This window comes from Mesocricetus auratus, unplaced genomic scaffold (assembly GCF_017639785.1).
Source record: "Mesocricetus auratus isolate SY011 unplaced genomic scaffold, BCM_Maur_2.0 Super-Scaffold_100007, whole genome shotgun sequence".
NCBI classification, from domain to species: domain Eukaryota; kingdom Metazoa; phylum Chordata; class Mammalia; order Rodentia; family Cricetidae; genus Mesocricetus; species Mesocricetus auratus.
This window is the reverse complement of record NW_024429191.1, coordinates 84,622,400-84,644,044: the sequence shown is the minus strand read 5'-3', so window position 1 is coordinate 84,644,044 and position 21,645 is coordinate 84,622,400. Positions and strand designations below refer to the sequence as shown.

The 21,645-nt window shown below is 48.2% G+C and overlaps 1 protein-coding gene across 3 annotated transcripts in view; it reads left to right on the top strand.

Moving 5' to 3' along the window:
• The window catches only part of Pitpnc1 (phosphatidylinositol transfer protein cytoplasmic 1), a 269,963-nt gene that overhangs the window by 208,603 nt on the left and 39,715 nt on the right, over nt 1-21,645 (top strand). For all 3 annotated transcript variants that reach the window (XM_005069994.4, XM_021227137.2, XM_021227138.2), the window contains exon 6: nt 11,206-11,301. In XM_005069994.4, coding sequence (XP_005070051.1) covers nt 11,206-11,301 — 96 coding nt within the window. The remainder of the gene's footprint in view (nt 1-11,205; nt 11,302-21,645) is intronic.

Here is a 21,645-nt window from a genome sequence, read left to right as displayed (position 1 = left end):
ATTCAACCCCGGCATTCATGGTGGTCTTTATGTTGAACCTCACCAAGGAGCCATGGCCCTGACTTATTCCTGCCCCTCCATCTTTCAGACCAATTGTGCTCTTTAGGCTTCTGTCTGTTGTTACAAAACTCTGTAACCTTTGAGGTAGGCAGCAAATGGAAAGACCACATGTGTACCTTGGGGGCTCTCAGAAGGCCGTGTTTGGTCGCTGAGAACAAAGTCTGGTTGCCTTTATTGGCAAATGTTCAGGGTGCTCGCACCATCGTAGCCTGGATAACGAAGAAAGGATCTTGTGAGTTGAGGACTGTGGGAGTTTACTAGATGTACAAATCTCTCCAGCCAGCAGGCAGAACACACTGAGCTGGAGGAGGCCAGAAGTCAAACTCAAGTTCCATGGGGCCATGCTCCCCAAAGATTCCATGGGGCCGTATTCCCCCAAAGATTCCATGGGGCAGTGCTCCCCAAAGATTCCATGAGGCCGTGCTCCCCCAAAGATTCTATGGGGAAGTGCTCCCCAAAGATTCCATGGGGCCATACTCCCCCAAAGATTCCAGGGGGCCATGCTCCCCCAAAGACCCTCTGGAGCGGCCTTCTGTGCCTCTGCCTGCATCTGGTGACACCAACCATTCCTAGACTTGTGGCTGCCTCACTCCAGTGTTTTCCTCTCTCCATATATGATGTTTTTCTCCTATGCCAACTGCTCTTTATCTTCAGTGTGTCTGCATCCTCTCCCCTTCTTATAAGGATGCCCGCCATCAGATTTAGGGACCATCCTCAGGCTAATTACATCTTCAAAGTCTCTGTTTTCCAGTAAGGGCTTTTCTGAACCTTCTGACAGATATGAGTTGGGGAGGAAACACTATTTACTCTACTGAAGGAGCCTTGATGGCTGTGTTTAAGGAAGAGTCAGCAGACACCGCACAACCCAGGAATCCCACTCCCATGTTTCAGCCACATAAAAACCTATCTATAGATGCCTTTAGCAACTCTTTCTGCTCGGAGAAATGGATAAAATCATCCACACAATAGAAAACAATTCTCCATTAAAAATACATGAACTTTGAGACCCCAGGCAATGGGAAGGGTCTGGAGTTTCTCTGTATTCTGTGAAGGAGTAGGAGTCAAAGGCAGGGTTCTTACAAATGCTAGGCAAACACAGTACCAAGTTCTCTGTTCCTGTTTGAGATTCTTGTAAATCCCAAATCGCAGGATGGAGAACCTGTCTGTGGTTTCCAGAGCTGGAGTGGATGGAGGAAGGGAACTGGAGAGATGACTAGTGACTCAAAACCCAAGTTCAATTCCCAGTACCCACATTAGTCTGTAACTCCAGGTCCAGGGGATCTGATGCCCTCAACTCCAGGTCCAGGGGATCTGATGCCCTCTTGTACCCCCCAAAGGCATTTGCATTCAGATGCACATATCCACACTCAGACACACATACACGATTTTTAAAATCTTAAAAGCAAATCTTTAAAATGGTTATCTGGGAAAAAACACAAAGATCACTTTATTCTACTAAAAGTGTGGAACTGTCATTTTTATTTATAAATGACAAGATAGCACTGGATCTTTTATACAGTTGATTTGTTGTTGTTTAGTGTTTTCTTGTTTTTTGTTGATGTTTCTCCTAAGCTGGAATTTGCAAGCCATCTTGGCAGAGAGTTCTATTTTAGATAGCTTAAACTGATACAGAAAATGATTGCTCAATGACTACTAGAAGAATCAGGGGCCAAGAAATGGTTACACACACCTTTAATGGCAGCATTGGGAAGATAGAGGCAGGCAGATCTCTGAGTTTGAGGCCAGCCTGGTCTACAGAATGAGTTCCAGGACAGCCAGGGATACACAGAGAAACCCTGTCTCAAAAGAGGAGGAGGAGGAGGAAGAGGAAGGGGAAGAATCAGACAAACCTCCCAACCTGAACCTGATCTGTTCCCTCCTGTGGTTCAAGATGTGAGAGTTCTTTTCTTCTGCTTCTCTCTTCCCACTCTCCCACGCCCCTTCCCCATCACTGGAGTCCTCGCTCTGGCTGCTCAGCATCCCTGTTGGGAGGCCTGCCAGCAGGCCATGAAGAGTGCAGCCATCTTGTTCCGCTTGACATTCTGATTTGTGCTGTGTCTCCCTCCCCACCTAGGACTCCTGCCCCATGGGAGTGGGAAACTGACTTCCCCTCCCCTCTCCACCTCCCGATTCAGCAGCCCCTTTCCCAGCGGAGTCTCAACTTAGTAGCTTCTCAGTCCTAACTCCACAGAGATGACTAGTGGTGCCGTTCTCCTACCCCTCAGCAGTGAGTGTCTGCGCGTGACCCACACACACTCTAGTGCTCTTCTGTCCCCACCCCTAGCCCCTTCTGGACCCTGTAGCAGTCACAGCCTAGAAGTTAGGTCTAATCCCAAGGGCAGGTTTCAGAGAGCTATGTCCTTCGACGTCCCTCCTCAGTCTGTAGCTCTTCCCCAAGGCAACCCCAGACTGGTAGGGGTTGCATCTAGCCAACTCTGTGACACTCTGGGTTTGATCCCTCATAACCCCCAAAAAAGCAAACCCTAAGTGGAAAAAGGAAAAAAAAAGTCCCCATGTTTTATAGCACACTAGCAACAATTCGTTGGATTTTCTAATGTTGCCAATGTAGTGAAATAATAAATATTTAAGAAAATGATTATGTCACTACCAGAATTCTAATTACACAGTGTATTCATGTATTAAAATGTTGTACTGTACCTCATAAATGTGTATGATTATTATTTTCAATGTATTTATTTATTTTTAGAAAATCATGCTGGGTGTGAGCCCAGGAGTACAACATTTTTACAGCATGCAGGAGGCCCTGATTTTACACACACACACACACACACACACACACACACACACACACACACACACACCAAAAAAGGTTATATATATTTATATATATATATTATATATATTAGACATTTAAAAATAGTAAAAGGTCAAAGATTTGTATGATCCTAAGAGAAATCAGAGCATTAAACATTCAGAATTTAGACAAAGGCTGAGCATGTGGCCCAGTGGCAGAGTTCTCACCTAGCATGCATTATGGCCTCAGTTTCATCCCCAGCCCCAAGCATCATGGTATAAACTTGCAGTCCCAGCACTGGAGAGGATCAGAAGTTCCAGGTCATCCTCAACCACATACATAGTAAGTTCAAGGCCAACCTGGGCCCCAAGAGACAACGACAAAAAAAAAAAAAAAAAAAAAAAACGAAAACAGAAAGTCCTTCAAACCTACTACCCTGGAAGGTACTAGAGCTGCCGGTAAAGCCAAGGATGGGTAAGGACAACAGAGGCATACAGGCAAGACCCCTCGGCAGCCGCTTGTAGGTTCGTCACTGGGACAGCATTTCTGGGACCCTAGCCCCCTTGCCTTCAAGTCGCTTTGCTGCTCCCTGCTGGTGTTGGAAAACTGTTTTCCCTAACCAGAGGCCTAATAATGCTGTCCACAGCAGCCCTCTCTAGAGAGACGCTGCCGTTTACCCAGCTTCCAGTCGATCCGCCCAGCCTTAATATCCCTAAAGCCTGGGGCCAGTGGAACATTTGATGAGGATTAAATAAAAGCAGCCCGCCTCCCACTGCATGCCAGATGGGGCTGTGATTCTGTGCCAAGACCAAGGTCAGCGCGAGAGTGGGTGGGGCCGTCTCTTCCCCTGGGTCTCCCAACACTAGCAATTCTCTGGGCACCCACCTGAGCAGCTGAGGGTTAGACCCCAGAGGCCACACCAGGCAGCTTCCTGTGGGATAGGATTCTTCCTTGCCTCCCGTCATGGAGCAGTCAAACTCTTGGCCTAGTTTGAGCACCCACATTGTAGGCTCACAACCCCCATGTAATCCAGCTTGGGGCATCTGAAGCCCTCTTCTGACCTCAACTGCACTCAGCATGCACACACCCTCACACAGACACTCGCATAAACAATGACTTTGAAGGGGGGGGTGGCAGAAGTCAAGCAGTAACTCCCCAAAATTGTCCTCTGACCTCCACACATGTATCTGGACACGTGTACCTGATCTTATACTAATACTTCCACAAAATAATGCTTTAAAGTCTTAGGTATCACAAAGAATGTAGGAATGACCTCTGCACGTATGCTGTGGTTGTGTAGCTTGGTCTTCCTGTGGGACTCCCAACAGTGGGAGCAGGGGCTGTCTCTGACTCTGTTGCCTGACTTGGGGACCCTTTTCCTCCTACTTGGTGGCCTCGTCCAGCCTGAATATAAGGGGGTGTGAAGTGTTGTTGCTGCAATATGATAGGCCATGTTTGGTTCATTTCCCTGGGAGGCCTGCCCTTTTCCAAAGGGATATGAAGAGGCACGGATCTGGGAGGACGGGGTGGGAGGGACTGGGAGGAGAGGAGTGCGGGGAAGTGCAGTCGAGATGCAATATATGAGAGAATAATTTAAAAAGTAAAAAATGGCCACTGGATGAAAGCATATGTTAGGTTTACAGAATACAGGCATAACTGAAATACATGTGATATCTACAGCGAGCACAGTTCAGCGAGCTCTTAGATGGGTGTGGTGGCGCACACCTTTCTTTAATCCCAGAACTCGGGAGGCAGAGGAGCCAGCCTGGCCTGCAGCATGGGTTCCAGGACAGCCAAAGCTGCTATACAGAGAAACCCTGTCTGGAAAAACAAAACAAACCAACAAGAAAATCTTCTCCCAAACCCAGAGAGGACTCACAAAGGACATGAGCTCAGAGTTCGGGAGCAGGCGCGAACATATTTGGGTCTTGGTGTCTGTTCTCTGGGCTTCTTCTCCATTGAGATCCTTTCTGAACTTACAGTGTTTTCTAGTGGTTTTCTTTTTTCTAATTGAGATGATGTCTGGCATGACCATAATAAAGAATGTCATCAGTAGTGGATCATGGGGCCACATGGTGAGGAAGTTCACAGACACGTGTTGTGAACCCAGTGTTGAAACACTTGCATAGGACTCAGGTGTGGCAGCACCTGTGGCATCTGCAGGACCTTGCGAGAGAGTGGTGGCAGGTGAACTGTACTCCAATTATGATATTCTTTCGTTTGTAAACTGTAAAACCTTTACCAAATTGTTACCGCATTGAAACGTGGAATTTAGGAAAAACTAAGTCTGTGTTCATGGTCTAGGGTCACTCATATTTGACTACAGAATAAGCTAGCTCTTAATGGCAAAAGAAAAAGAAAGAATGCAGAGGTGCTTCAGTTTGCAGAAAGATGTAGGATGTAAGATGCAGATGTGAGGGGCTGAGGCATCCTTGAGGTTTGGTATCGAAGGACAGCTGCAGTTTGCTAACAAGTGGAGCACATGCTCTGTCGAGTCACTTGACTGACTCTTGTTTTAAATCTCATCTTCTCAAGACCCTTATCTTCCACGTCTGAGATGCCCACTGTGGAACACACATGGCGGGGCTTAGTAAATATTTTACCAGTCCTCTGAAGGACTGTCTCCATCAGACTGGCTTGTGAGCAGGTCAGGGGGAGGGGGAACTGTTTTGATGGTCTTAGTTGCTATGGAAAGCCCCAGCCTGAAAGTGGGTAGCGCCATGTCCTGTTCGGGGCCCTGGACCACATAGAGAAGGCAAGCCGAGCACTGGGGGTGCATACATTCTCTCCACCCCTGACGGTGGGTGTGATGTGACTAGCATCCTCCAGCCGCTAACACCATGACTTCTCTGCAGTGGTGGACTGTAAGTGGAGAGATGGACTATAAATTGGAATTATGAGCTGAAATAAACTCCTCTCTCCCCGACGTTGCTGGCCATCAGGATGCTTTATCTTGGTGACAGGAATGAGACCAGGACAAGAGCGAGGCACTAGTAAAACAGCCTGTCTGCTGCCGGCATGCCTCCTCCTTGGCCTTTCTTGGTATGTCTTAATTAATCACATCCCAGATGCTGAAAATCTAGGAGAAGAGAACAGCAGCTCGGCTGGGCCTCTTTGCCCTTTCTATTGTATCTGAAGCATAAAATGAGATGACTGGTAGGTTTTTCTCAGAATCCCTACCCATCAGCCATCTCTGCCCTGCCTTCTCAATTAGCTTCAATGTTCTACAGGAAAATCGAAATCTAAACAGTTACAACCTGGGGGAAACTCCTCCCTTTTTTTTCTACTTTCACCTTAATTAAAAATAATAATAATAATACAGTTTATTTTTAGGAGACTTTCATGTTTACGGAGAGGTTTGTGACAGTACAGAGAGTTCTCATCTAAGCTGAGAAAGAGTTCCTCCCTTTGGGGAGTGGAGATGAAACTCAGGGTCTCATGCATGTTAAGAAAGCATGCTAGCGGCCAGGCAGTGGTACTACAAGCCTTTAATCCCAGCATTTGGGAGACAGAGGCAGATGGATCTCTGTGAGTTTGAGGCCATCCTGGTCTATAGAGCGAGTTCCAGGACAGCCAAGGGTTTATGAGCCATTTCCAATAGTCTGCAACCACACTGCCCTCCCCCCTCAAAAAAAAAAATCAAGGCCTATAAATAAATCAAGAAGGTGTAAAAATCTAGGAAGATGGCCCTGTTCAAGAAGAAATCTAGACTCTTGGGGACAGGACACATTCCATAGGTATGGACAAACATCAATAGAAAGAAATCCAGAACACCCTCCTCAGTCAGTACCATGTGACACAAAATAGTCCACCACACAGGTTCATCCTCATTTCCTTGGCCATTCTCCCACAGTGAGATATGCAAGCTTGAGCCCACCCCCCTATCCCATCCCCCCAGCTTCTTTCTCCCCATTGCCCCCTGCGATTACATTGTTGAAAATCTCTGTATACAAATCTTTTCAGCTCTGTTAACGGCTCTTCCCTTAAGACAAATTCTCAAACTGTACAGTTCCCAAAGTGTCTCATGTATGTTTTGTGTGTGCATGTTGGTGTGTATACACACGTGTGTGCAGGTATTCATGTAGGGGCCAAAGGTGCCCTCTAACTCGATCTTTAGACTTACTGAGTCCATAGGAGCTTCTCCTAAAAACCTCAAACACTAGACAATGTACATTCCTTGGAAACTTTGGCTCTTTGTCATCTCACACGTGAAGATGTTGACCAGGCATGACTTCCTGTGTTCAGGCACCGGAAACCTACCTGGAAGTATAGACTGCAAAGCTGAAGGCATGCAGACTTCCCCACACTTGCTGTCTCAGGGGCTTTGGCACTAATGAAGCATCTTATTAGCAAAGGAGTCCAGAGATTGTACAACAGTCACTCCTAATAGAACCCCTGAGCCACCGAGGACGAATGGACAGGAAGCCTTCAGGGCATGCTCAGTGGTGGCTGTCACAACATATGTCTTATGAGTAGCCAGAGGAGAGCCAGATTCCAGGGTCATCTTTCTAGAAAGAAGCAGGAAGCACTTTGGCTGGTGACTGTCTTTTCAGATGACTATGAAGAGGCAGACATCATCATGGGGGAGCCTAGCTGTTGAGCCAGAGCCATGCCCTCCAGTCTGAACTTCACTGAGGACTGACTATATGGCCTTACACTTTCGAGCGTAGGTTTCTCTTACCTGAAAACTGGGAATAGTAATAGATTTTATTCTCGCCTCCTCTCCCTGGGTTTACAGTCTGTTCATTTCCTTCTTCTATAGCACAGGCTTTATTCTGCCTTGTGTTTTGGGGAGTAGCCTTAGTAACTTCTCAAGAGCAGGATTCCAGTCCTCGCTGTCCCTGGAGTCCTCAAAGCCAGACTCAGCACCTGCATGCAATGAGTTTATCGGCTGGGGTCCAGGCAGAAGGCAGAAAGCAGTTACTCTGAACAGGAGGAATGTAATATCAGCAGTTAGTTATTAATATGCGGTGGAAGCAGCTACCAAGATGGGTTGAGAACGCAAAGGTTACTCTTGAGCTGAGAAAGAAATGCCCACAGAAGGACAAACTTTGAAAGGGCTCTCTCCCCATGGCTAAGGTGTCACGTTCTAACACCCCCAAGATGGCAGAGGAGTTCCTCAGCTGGCTGCCAGGTGCTGAACAACAGAAAGTTTTCTGGGACACAGGCAAGGTGAGGGTAGAGGCCAGGTGTGCCAAGGGAGTTGGCACACACTCCCCATGCAAGGCTGAAATGCACACAGCCTGCATCAGGAGGGCCAGAGCGAAGTGGTTCCTGGGACCGCTGCCAGGTCTGCAAGGTCAGTGAGTAACCGCCCTCCAGGCACACAGCAAGGCCGAGCAACATCTCTTCCCACACACTACACACACCCTCCAGGATCCAAGCCTGAAAGAGGCTAACCTTTCCCCCAAATCGTTTCCCTATGTCGCCCCCTATTGGCAATGCTTTGGTAGTACATGCTCTAGACGGGGCAGGGGGTGCTCACAGGGCCATTCCTATGTTTAGAACAGAGAAACAATAATGTGATTTGCGGGTGATTTTTTTTCCTTAAGTTCTAATTGCAGTTGGGGAAATGGTTCAGTCAACAAAGTAGTTGCCACACAAGAAGACCCAAGTTTACATCCCCACCACTCCCATAAAAGCCAGGTGGGATGGCACCACTTGTAATCCAGTATGAAGGTGGGGTGGCAGAGATAGGATCCCTGGATCCCCTGGCGAGCCAGAAACCAAGTTCAATGAGAGACCCTGTCTCAGAAGATAAGGTTGAAGGACTGGGGAGATGACTCAGTGGGTAAATGCACCTGAGTTCAAATCCCCAGCACCAAGTAATTAGGCAAGCATGGTCATGCGCTCCTGTAACTCCAGTTGTGGGGGGGGGGCTGGAGACAGGAGGATCACTCGAGCTTGTAGACCACCAACCTAGAGCCAAGATCAGACAGTGAGAGAGCTGGACAAGTGACACCCTCTGCAACATCATACACACCTTCACAGCACACAGGCTAACTTAATTAATCTTTAAAAAACAGTAACGTTAACGATCAGAGAAGGCAGCTGTTATCAGTCTCTGTCAGTGTGTGTGTGTGTGTGTGTGAGAGAGAGAGAGAGAGAGAGAGAGAGAGAGATTGTATAATTAATGAATTGAAGCCACACACCTTGCCAATGGCTCTCTTAACACCTGCCTACGTCCCTTTCTTTGAATGCCACATACTAGACCAATAAATGTCAAACCTCTTTGCTTCTTTGTAATCTACTGTCTAGAAAGCTCCGTCCCCTCAGGAGTTCTGTTGTGTCTTCCTTCTCCCGGCTTACGCTTGAGAAAGAGTGAGAGGCTGGCTCTGACTCCCACAATCCTTCATTTCACAACTGATCCCTCCTCTCAGACCCGAGTGCTTTGCCCACTGTCTGTTTCGTTTCCAGTCAGTCCACCTGCCCATCGCAGACAGTAGAGGTGCCCGGAAGCACGGGACTTCAAGAGGCAGTGGGAGGCACCTGGGTTAATCTAAAAAGCCAAGCTTCCTGTGCCTTTGAGGAAGGTGCCACGGGCACCTCAGGGCAGGCTGGAGGTTCATGTCCCCTGACCAGTTAGACCTCTAAACATATTAGAAGAGTAGGCAGTTGGGGGGGGGGCTGGGGAGATGGCTCATTGGGTAAAATGCTTACTGGTCCCCAGCGCCGATGTAAAAAGTTGTGTGTGGTGGCATGAAGTTCTGGGAGACAGAGGCAGGAGGATCCCCTCGGCGTGTGTAGCTCCAGATCCAGTGACAGAAGGACTCTAGTCTGCACACTTCACTCATGGCCACTTGTACATACACACCCGAAAAAAAGAGGGAGAAGGAAAGGAAAGAGATGGCCGACAGAGCAAACACAAGGCAGGCTTGGCAGGCGGTCTCCAGGATGACCTCGGGGCTAAAACGTCCAGGTGAGGAGCCCTGGCACACTGCGCCTCCGAGGGGTGGGTTAACAGCAGCAATTATGCAGCAAGGCGATGCTGGTAGGCACCTGCCATTCTTGTTCTTACAAAGTACCCCGCCCTCTGTGAAAGAAAGCGTGCCATGGAATCGGTGGTAATGGATGAGCCCCTGCAGGAGGTGGGGTGCAAAGACTCTTCCAAGGGTAAAGTGGCTTTCCAAACCTAATCTGCCCACTGCCCGTCAGAAGCCGCCTCGTCACTTCAGACCAAAAGATGGGCAGGTGTGTGTGTGTGTGTGTGTGTGTGTGTGTGTGTGTGTGGTGTTCTAATCCTAAAAGGACATGACCAAGCTGTACCCTGTTCACATACCGATGCAATCACACTTTTAAGTGACCATAAAAATACACATTTGAGTTGGGGGTGTGGCTCCATTGGAAGAAAGCTTGCTTGGTGTACCTGAGGCCCTGGGTTCAGTCCTAAGGACCTCAAAAGACCAGGCATGGTGATGCAAGTCGTTAATCTCAACACTGGGGAGTGGAGGCAGGGGGACCGGGATCTCCAGGTTGCATTTGGCAGCCCAAGCAACAGTGAAACCCTGTCTCCAGAAAGAAAACAAAATGCTCTGTGTGGTGGCACATCCCTTTAGTCCCAGCACTCGGGAGGCAGAGGCAGGTGGATCTCTGTGAGTTCAAGGCCAGCCAGGGTTATACAAAGAAACCCTGACTTAAAAAAAAAAAAGAAAGAAAATTATGTCTAACTCTGGGCGAAGGAAAGAGTTTGTGTGTTGTTTTTCTCTCTCTCTTTGATTATCTGTTTTCTGCAATGAGAGTGTAGTTGTGAATTAAATCCATAAAAAGGAAAAGCTAATGAGGGGCTGCTGAGATGACTCCCCAGGTAAAGGCCCTGGGTGCCGAGCCCTAGATCCCCAGGATGCAGCTGGTGGGAAGAGAGCCCAGGCTTGTCCTCTGACCTCCACGTGGGTACCGTGGCATGCATACACACACAAACAAATGAATGCAACACGCTTTTTTTCTAATGAACGAAAAAGGCCCACATATTTTTCTCCTCCTAATCTCAGGCTGTGTCACCGCTTCTTGTCCCCAGCTCACCAACCCCTCCCAGCCTCTGCTCAGATGAGCTGCCAAGACTCAGCAGTCTTCAATTTTTTTGGAAGAGATTTTTGGGAAAGATTTACTTCCTCATTCTTGAACTTCTAAAAACAGCCCACTTTTTCATCTACCCCTCAGCATGTGATGACAGATGCTACACCTGCCTCTGACGTGACAAAATCTAAGTGAGGAATAAAAGCCCGTCATGATTCTCGCACATTCTGCGGCAGGCAAAGCTAGGGGTTTGGGGCCACCGGGAAGATGCCCTGCAGGGCGTCATCTTGCCTCAGGCATCGTGTCCTAGCCTTGGGCACTCAGCAGGGTTTCAGGGTTTCGTCGCTGACCTTTGATGTGTTGCTCTGTCCCTTCAGATTTTTAACAGTGAAGCCAAAGGCCTGGAAAGAGAAGTGTGCTTTATCGATATAGCCTGTGATGAAATTCCAGAACGCTACTACAAAGAGTCTGAGGTAAGTGATCAAAATGGAAGAATTATATGTCTGTCCATTCATTCATTCCACAGTGATTTAGGAAGCACTTCCTATCCTAGTGCTCTTCCATCTGTCTTTATGTTCATTTGGTTTAGTCCTGACATCTCCCTGGATTCTTTAAGATGGATTTTTTTTTAATTTAATGTCCACCAAATGCATGCAGTGCCTCCATAGGCCAAAAGAGGGCATTAGATCCCCTGGGGCTATAGTTACTGATGGTTGTGAGCTGCCATGGGGGTGCTGGAAATTGAACCCAGGTCCTCTGGGAGATCAGCCAGCAAGCACTCTTAAACCACTGAATCGTCTCTCCAGCCGTCTCTGGGTTCTTTAATGCAAGTCTCAGACTGAAGTCCCCAGGCCCATCACCTGCTGCCACTCCCAACTCCGTCACCACCCCACTTGACATCTGGCTCCCTGGGGCTTAGCATTCAGCACGCTGGCGTTTCTGAACTCAGCAGCCTGTCTGTGTGAGGACACAGACAGCATCTCATTTCTGTCTTTGGAATTCAGCATAAAGAAAATCCTCAATCAAGCCTCAAAACTTTGATGGCTCATGTTGGCCCAGAAACCATCCTCTCAAAATAGCAGGCACCTTCCTGAGGGCGTCTCTTCTTAGCGGAGAGTGCATGAACCAGAGCATCACCCCCTCTGGCTTGTCCCCTGCCAAAATCTGCCCTCTGCCTTGCCACTCCCCCTTTATGTCACTGTTGGTGCCAGTCATCATTTATATCCTGTTAGGATCTTATTAATGGCTGCTGATGGAACTTGAGTGACCTGCTTATAAACAGTGTCCTAGCCCTGGGATGACCACAGACGCAGGGCTATTTTTGTTGTTTAGCTACACCCAGCCAATCATAGTATGTTTAGAATTGGGGCCTCAGACTTGTCCTTGAGTTATAACACATGGACCTTGAAGCTCTTCCCTTAGAGTCATTGAGGCTGATTGAAGATGCCACACATAAACCCACTGAGAGTAAATCCCAGGCTGTGGTTGTGCAGTTCAAGGTGCTTGCAGCCAAGCCTTAATACCCTGAGTTCAATCCACCTTGTGGAAGGAATACAAACAGAATCCCACAAATTGTCCTCTGATCTCCATACACACACACGCACGCACGCACGCACGCACGCACGCACGCAAATAATGAAATAAGTACATAAGGAAATGTTTTTAAAAAAATAAGCAGGGGCTGGAGAGATGGCTCAGAGGTTAAGAGCACTGACTGCTCTTCCAGAGGTCCTGAGTTCAATTCCCAGCAACCACATTGTGGCTCACAATCTTCTATAGTGAGATCTGGTGCCATCTTCTGGCGTGTAGACATACATGGAGGCAGGATGTTATATTCATAAGTAAATAAATCTTTAAAAAAATAAGCAGGAGGTCCAGTAGGTTATAAACTGGACTGCCTTGTGAATTAGATCTTTTCCATCCTATTGAGGGACTTGTTTGGCCAGGAAAGTCTTACTAGATTTTAGCAGATTCCCACCTGATGCATTGCAGGCTGGAGTTAACTGACTTTGGTCCTCAAGGCTGGGGAAAGGCTGGTTTGAATCACTCTGTATAACACGCATTCATCCAAAGGCTAAGTGTATTGTTGTCATCAACATTAGTAGACTCTGCAGCCAGCCATACTTGTGTGCTCTAAGAAAAACAAAGTTGGGGCTGGAGAGACGACTCAGCAGTTAAAAGTCCTAATTGCTCTTCCAGAGAACCCGGGTTCTATTCCATCACCCACATGTGGTGGCTAACTTTAGTTATAAGTCTGACTCCCTCTTCTGACCTCTACACACACTGCATGCAAACAAAACACCCAGATACATAAAATAAATAAATACTAAAAAAATCTCAAAAAAATTAAAGAAGCCGGGCGTTGGTGGTGCACGCCTTTAATCCCAGCACTCAGGAGGCAGAGGCAGGCGGATCTCTGGACTACCAAGTGAGTTCCAGGACAGCCTCCAAAGCCACAGAGAAACCCTGTCTCGAAAAACCAAAAAAAAAAAAAAAAAAAAAAAAAAAAAAAAAGAAAGAAAGAAAGAAAGAAAAGAAAACTTAAGTGTCCAGATATGCTCTTGTACATTTGGGAGGTTGCAGCAGGAGTTTGGGGACAATCTGGGCATTGTAATACCCAATGACACCCGGGCATTATGATACGCAGTGACACCCAGGCATTATAACACCCAATAGTCCCCTGGGCATTATAACACCAGGAAGGGGAGGGGGAGGCAGAAGGGAAGCAGGTGTGGGGGCAATGAATAAATGAAATGAAAAGGAAATTTGGGGGGTTTGTTAGTTTTTTATTGCATTTTGTGGCATATTGTGCATGCCAGAGAACATATATAGAGGTCAAAGAAAACCTTTTTGTCTCTTGTTTTGTTTTTTGAGACAGGATCTTAGCCCTGGCTTTTATTATAGTTTATTGTGTATGTGTACATGTTTGTATGTGTTGGAGGACAGAGATTAAGATCTGGTATCTTCCTCTTGTGACCTGATTTTATTTTAAGATTCGTTTCTGTTACTGTGTTTGCGTGCGTGCGTGCGTGTGGGGGGGGGTTGGGTGCATGCGTGCGTACATTGGTGACTATGGAGTCCAGGAGAAGGCATCAGATGTGGAGCTGGAGGTACAGGTACATATGAGACATCTGACATGGGTGCTGGGAACTGAGCCCAGGTCTTCCGGAAGTGTCCGTAACCACTGAGCCATCTCTCACTGGCCCTGCAGCTCACTGATTCGTCTAGACTAGCTGGCTAGCAAGCCCTTTTGCCTTCACCCGCTCAGACTGCGGTTACAGGCATGAGTCTCTGTACCTGGCTCTTCCACATGGGTGCTGAGGATTCAAACTCAGATCCTCCCGTTTGTGTGGCAAGGAATTCACCAGCTGAGCCATCTTGCCAGCCCCTGAGCCTCCTTCAGAGCTCAGCTCAAACATGACTTCCCTTTGGCGAGCTTTCCTGAGGACACCCTCCCACCCCCACCAAAAAAAAAAAAAAAAAGAACTACTCCCTAGCCTGTGGCTCTCAGGCCATGCCACCTTCTGCTGATTGTTCCGGGTCGAGCTAGCCCACGTTAGCCGCTAGCCGCTAGCTCACCATCACAAGTTCTTCATGAAGATGAGAGCTCACGTCTTCGTTCTCGTATTTGGCCACCTACTTTAACACCAGCTCTGGCTCATTCAGCAGCTGTGGAAGGAGCAAGTGAAGGCCGAGGGCTTTGTTTTCCCTTCCAGCAGCAGTAATTTCCGAGCAAGTGCCATCAAAGAGAATGGATCTGTCACCGTTAAGCTACCAGTTGTGACTCAGAGTTCTCTTTCTCTCGCCTGAGACTTGCTGCCCTGTGGACTTTTTCTTCTGCTCGTCCTTGCAGCCTCATAAGGAGGGATGCAGCAGACAGCAGAGTGCCGGTGGGCAGAGGGCTGCTGGGAGGTCCCTTTGGCGGGGAAGATTGGGGGCTCTAGGAGGGGCCTTATTTCTGATGCTAATAAATCCAGGTTTTTCCAGGACATGCCTCTCCACCAGGATACTGTCCCACACACTGTCACCCAGGCCAAAGGAGGGGGTCGAAGTTTTCTTTCTCTTTTTCCATTTCCCCCAGGAGCCCCTAAACCACGCAATCAGGAATGCCACTCTCATTAAGGTGACAACACCTGGGACTTTTCCATTGGCTCCTCCTGCCTGGCAGCCCTCTTGTCACCACCAACCAGGGATTCAAAGGGACACGTTAGGGACTTGGGATCAGCTGACGGCCCAGCCAGCCTAAGGCTCAATTCTCATCTCGCAGAGTCCCTGTCTCCTTCCAAACCCACAGCCTGAGCGGCAGCTCCCAAACTCCCTGAACTTGAGCTTCATTCTTGTTTAACTTTATCTGTATGTTGAAGTATTTATACACGTGTGTGTGTGCCACATGTATGCAGGTGCCTGTGGAGGCCAGAAGAGGGCATCAGATCCCTTAGAGCAGGAGTGGCAGGTAGCTATGAGCTACCTGAAGTGGGTGCTAAGCAGCCAGTGCTCATAACCATTGAGCCATCCTTCCAGCCCTTCGCTTCTTATGTCAATTAGAGGGTCCTGAAGAGCAACGCCGTTGTGTTTCCTTTTTAATTGGAGCAGAGAGATGGTTCCATGGGAAAAGTGCTTCCTCTGCAAGCATGAGGAACTGAGTTTGGATCCCCAGAACCCAATAAAAGCCAAATGTTCCTGTGGCATATATCTGTAACCACAATGCCAGGAGCAGAGGCAGGCGGGTGTCCAAAGCTCACTGGCGAGCTGGGCGAGACGATCAGAGCACCGAGTTCAGTAAGGTATAGAGTATTCAAGGAAGACACCCAGTGTGTTCCACTGGCCTCCACCTGCACACACGTGGCTACACACACACACACACACACACACACACACACACACACGCACACGCACACACACACAGGCACGCATACACATATACACACACAATCAGTGTGGATTTGGAGGGTTAGAGAGGGCACCTCTGTTAAGCCTCACAGACACAGAGACATGGCTGTCTATGGAATTCAGAAGGTTCATGGCGCCAAGTCACATGCCCAGGCTTGCCCGTGCCAGCAAAACAGCAGAGAGGGCAAAGATGCGCTCCACACAGTCTGCGCTCACCATGCGGGTCGATGCATGGCTTCTGGCGTCTGCCAAGATTTCCACCCTGACTCTCTGAGGCTCCGCCAAGATTCCAAGGTGAAGATCCCAGTGGAGGGGAAGGGAGTGTGACGAGGACACAGGCCAAGGGACCCATCGGCACAGCTGAGGTGGCCGTTCCAGGGGAATAAGAATCAACCCTCATCTCAGGCCTGCAGAACTGGTCCACCCTGGGCAGTCTCAAAGTCCAGTTCACGGAGATCTCGTGTGGGGCAGATGGTGTTGGCAATGGTCCATCTGATTCTCTTGCCTAATCATTTAGTGAATCGGTTCATAGGCTTGATGTCCATGATGACTCTGTCCAGGGAAAACAGTACATGTATTGGCCTCCTCATGGCTGTCCCTGTAGTTCCGGCCCTGCCTACAGTGGAAGGCACATCTTTTAAATTTTCAGATATGCTTCCAGTGCAAAGGGGCAGGGCAGGGGAATAAATGGAATTTCCTAGTCAAGAATGTGGAGGATGACCCGGGCATGGTGGTGCACCTTCTAATCCCAGAGCTCAGGAGGAAATGGCAAGCGGGTCTCTGTGAGTTCAAGGCCAACCTGGTCTACATATACAGAGTGAGTTCCAGGACAGCCAGGGCTACATAGAAGAAACCCTGTTGAGGAGGAGGAAGGGGGGGAGAGGGAGAGAGGTGGAGAGGGAAGGGGTGGTGAGGTTTTGTTGTTTGGTTTGCCTGTTTGGGTTGTTGTGGTTTGGCTTTGTTTCTAGATTTATTTTTATTTTATGTGTATGAGTGTTTTGCCTGCATGTATGTATGTGACCACGTATGTGCAGTGCTGGGACATGGGGCTGGAAGACATCATTGATCTTCTAGAACTGGAGTTTCATCTTATTGGTCATAGAGCATATTCTTTTGGTGGACTGATTTAGATTTTGAAACTTGAATAATAATGAAGACTTACACAGGGTTCAGTCATTAAGAGCATTTGCTGTTCTCATAGAAGACCCAAATCTAGTTCCCAACACACACACACACACACACACACACAAACACACACACACACACACACACACACACACACACACACACACACGAAGTAAGTAAAAAAAAGGAAGAAAGTCACATAAGGAGTCCTAGCAGCATGGGTCCCTCCTGTGGTACAGTAGAACAAGCGGCAGGGCAGAGGAACTTTAGACAGAATTTGATTTAGGACTTTCTCCTTGGACTAAGGTGACTCTTAGAACTCAGCCTCCAGATCCCTGGATCATAGTCTCCCTGGCCCAAAGCTTCCTTGGCAGCTGGTTCATCATTCACCGCAGTCTAAAACATCTGTTGACTCCACTGTTGAGGGAGAAGAGAGAGCAAAGAGAGGCACATCTAATTTTTCCAATAACCATCAAGGGGGAAGAGGTAAGATGCTGTTTCCCTCAGAAAGGGAGCAGAAACACCAGATGAGTAAATGTTGCCTTCCTTAGCTGTCCCCTTCCAAAGCTCTCGGCTCTCTCAAATTAAAAATACTTTCATTTGGGTCTGCATCTTAGTAGTTGACAGTGCTAAAGATTTTCAATTATTTCCAAAGAGCCATGCGGGATGTAGCTGCCTCATGCTCGGATATATGGTTAACTTCAATTTATTGTTTTGTTTTGTTTTAAGATTTATTTCTTTATTATGTATACAATGTTCCCCTTGTAAGCCAGAAGAGGCCCCCCAGATCTCATTATAAATGGTTGTGAGCCACCAGGTGGTTGCTGGGAATTGAACTCAGGATCTCTGGAAGAGCAGTCAATGCTCTTAACCTCTGAGCCATCTCTCCAGCCCCTCAATTTATTGCTGTGTTGTTGTTATTGCCTCTCGTACCATGTTTCTTTCTGAGAGTAACACAGATATTTGGGGGATGGGTTCCCAGTGTCTCCTGGGTAATAAGAGGAGTCACAATTTGTACTGTGTGGGGAGAAGAGAGAAGTGCCCACGGCTACTGTGGTCCCTGTGAGACCACTTGAAGTCAACAAAGGAGAGATACTGAAGGCAAGAGCCCCAGCAGCTGCTGCACGGCTGGACATGGAGGCCTGCCATTGCCAAGGTCTGCTTGACGACAGTGCTGTTAGAGTCCAAGACAGGGCTGGGGCGTGGCTCGGTGGCATGGTGTTTGTCACGTCTAGCATGTGCAGAGCCCCTGGTTCCAGAAGGAAAGAGGGAAGAGGGAGGGAAGGAGGAAGGAAGGAAGGAAGGAAGGAAGGAAGGAAGGAAGGAAGGAAGAAAGAAAGAAAGAAAGAAAGAAAGACTGGAAGGCTGGTCAGCATTTGTGGTCACCCCTGGACATAGCCTGCGCAGTCGGTCTTAACCCTGAGAACATGTCTCAGTATAGATTTGCTCTCCAGCCTCTTCAACAGCTGGAACAACTAACAATGCAGACGTCACTTCCCCGGGGATCACATAGGCTGCCCTCTGCTACACTGCAAGTTTGAGACCCGCCTGGGTTACGTGAGACCCTGTGTTTGCAAAGAAGGACCCCCTGATAGCCCAGAATTAATAGCCTGCATCCCAGACCTGGCTGTCGCTAAAGTGGATGTTTGTGGTGTTCATACCAGAGCATAGTGTGGAGACGCTGTTTAAACTTGGTGTGTACTGTGCACGCCCTTCTTAATATGTTTTACCTCACTAGCAACACGTATGCCGTCCTGCTTTGCCCCTCACACACCTAGCAGGTATGAAATGGCTCCATAAGGTGCCAGCTTTTCTTTCTTTTCAAAAATGTTATTTACACGAGGGAGGATGAGATGGAATATGTGTGGGGTATGCCGTGTGTGTGCAGATGCCCGTGGAGGCCAGAAGAGGGAGTCAGATCTCCTGGAGTTACAGGTGGTTGTTTGCCGCCTGGCAAGAGCGCTGGGAACCAAACTCAGGCCCTCTGAAGAGCAGCTCTTAACTGATGAGCCACCTCTCCAGTCCCCTCGTCCCCTTTTCTATTTCTGAAGCAGAGTCACACCCTATATCCCAGGTGGCCTTAAACGTCTAATGCTCCTCCTGCCTCAACCTCCCAAGGGCCAGGACTGTGGTCACACTTAGCTCACCGTGCTCTGTTTACTCCAGCTCTGGCTGGTGAGCATTGATGGTATTTCCATTCTTTCCTTGGTGGCAGTCATAAATCTCTTCTGTGTGTTTCAGGGTTTCTGAAGAGCAGGGCCTTCCTCTGTGTGTGCATCTATAGGTTTCATGGGTGTTTGTGTATGGCACATGTTTGTGGAGGCCACACACCAATGTCACCTGTCCTCCTCAGACACTCCCCTCCCTTACTTTGTGTGGCATACATGTATTTATTTAATGCATGTGTCCTTACGCATAGAGGTCAGATAATAACTTGTAGAAGCTGGTTCTCGCCTTCCACCATATGGGTCTCCAGGACTGAACTCAGGTCTTCAGGCTTGTCAGCAAGTGCCTTTGTCCCCTGAGCCACCCCACCTGCCCTCCTCCACCTTGCTTTTTAAGATAAAGCCAAACACGAGGACATGTGCCTATAATCCCTGAAATCAAGAGGCAGAGACAGAGGATCCCTGGGGCTCACTGACCAGCCAGCTCCCAGTTCTAGAAGAATCCCTGTCTGAAAAAATAAACCGAAGGACAATTGGGGAAGACCCCTTAAATTAATATCTGTCCTATGCTTGCAAGTGCACACATACACACAGGCAAATAGTTCCCAGGACCGAGAAACAAGTGATCTGGTTGTAGAGGGCTGTGCACCAAAGACAACATCCTAGAGCCCATCATTTGTGTTCAAACTCACATTTTCTGTTCAGATGACTCAGCCTGCAGGGGGCCTGGCTCTGGGAGGACACCCAGATGACCATAGTCACCACGCTCATCATCATCTGCTCATCCTGAGTCCTGTCCTCCCTTTCGGGATCATGAATGGAGAAGTGAAATGAGTTGTCACCAAGGCAAGGCAAAGCATGTTAAATGACCAGCTCAGTTCTTGGTGTACAGTAAATGTTTGTTCTGGTTTCATTTCTGTTTCTGTGAAAAAGAAGAATATAAAAATAAAAAAGCTGACTAACAGCAACTTAGAGGAGAAAGGGATTGTAGCAGAGAAGTCACAGTGGCAGAAGCTTGAAGCAGCTCGCCTTATCATGTCCATAATTGGGAGCAGACAGCAGCAAATGCTTGAAGATGTGCCTGCTTTTTCCTGTCTCCTACAATTCTGGACCCGCTGTCTAGGGAATGACTCCACCCACAGTGGCCTGGATCTTGAAGACAATCCTTCACAGACTTGCCCACAGACCAACCCACCCTAAACAATTCCTCAACTTAGACTCTATTCCCAAGTGATTCCAGGCTGTGTCAAGTTGACAGTTATAAGTTAACGACGCTGAAGAAACGGCTTAGCAGTTAAAATCCCACTGCTCTTCCAGAAGACCCACATCCCCTTCCTACACGGTGAAAGATAAACAGAAGATAAACCTTTAAAAACTAAAACAATTAACCAAGGCAACATCTGAGAAGGATTTTCCCTTCAGCTTAGACTCCGCTCCTGCTCTTCAGGAGCGTCACCAAGCTCAAGGCAAGTGTGTGCCTTTGGCAGGTGGCTGCCATGAGTGGCCTTCTGAGTTTGTTTGTTTGTTTGTTTGCGTGGTGCTTTTCAGTCAGCAGCCTGAGTCGGGGAGAGAGGCAGACATGTGATTCTGATGACAGCCCCACTCCTAGACTCTCAAATCCCTCTGCAGGCTCATCAAGACGCTTCAGAAACTAAAGCCTTTGTGCAGCCCAAAAATGCGTCCTTACTTCTCGTGTGGTTTAACCTCATTCCAAATGCCGTGTATCTGATTCAGCATCTCTAAGAAACCTTAGAACTTAAATTCGCTGTTCTACCAAGTTTGGGCAATCTGTTCCTTCAAGTCCCAGGGTGGCGCATACCTTACTTAGCTCATTTATAGCAGAATACCACAGAGCAGTTAATTTATAAACAAGAAAGATGATGTACTCACAGTTCTAGAGGCCAGGAAGTCACATAATGCTGGCATCTGGCGAAGGGCGCTTGGCGCTTTATACATGGCGGATGGCAAGGGAGCCACGCAAGGCCTAGGACCCCTGTGTTCATGGATTGTTGTCGTCGTTTTGGTTTTTTTGAGACAGGGAATCTCTGTACAGCCCTAGCTGTCCTGGAACTCACAGAGATCCACCTGCCTCTGCCTCCCGAGTGCTGGGATTGAAGGTGTGCGCCACCACCACCCGGTTTATGTTCACATTTCTTTGCATGTTATTGATACCCCATCTGGGAGAGAGATAGCAACATAAGCCCCAAAGCTTGTCCATTCTCCTTCCAAAGGGGAGTCAGTACCTGTGCTAATTTGTCTTGTTGCTGTAACAAAACACCCAACCACAGCAGCTTAAGCAAGGGAGGGTTTAGTAGGGCTCGGAGTTTGAGGGTGCAGTAAGTACATGTGGCAAGGAAGACAATGACCACTGGGGTGAAGGAGGTGGTCACGCTGCACCCGCGGTCAGGAAGTGGGGGGTGCTTAAGTCAGTTTCTCCTTCTGCCGGGAGGGGTGCTTAAGTCAGCTTCTCCTTCTGCAGGGCAGCATGCCCTCCCCCAGGGAGGGGACTACCACATCCACAGTGATTCCTCCCACCTTGGTTGACTTAACTTACAAATGCCCTCAGGTTAGGTGACAGGGGCGCACTCTCAGCACTTGGGAAGCAGAGTCAGGTGGATCTCTGTGAGTTCAAGGCCA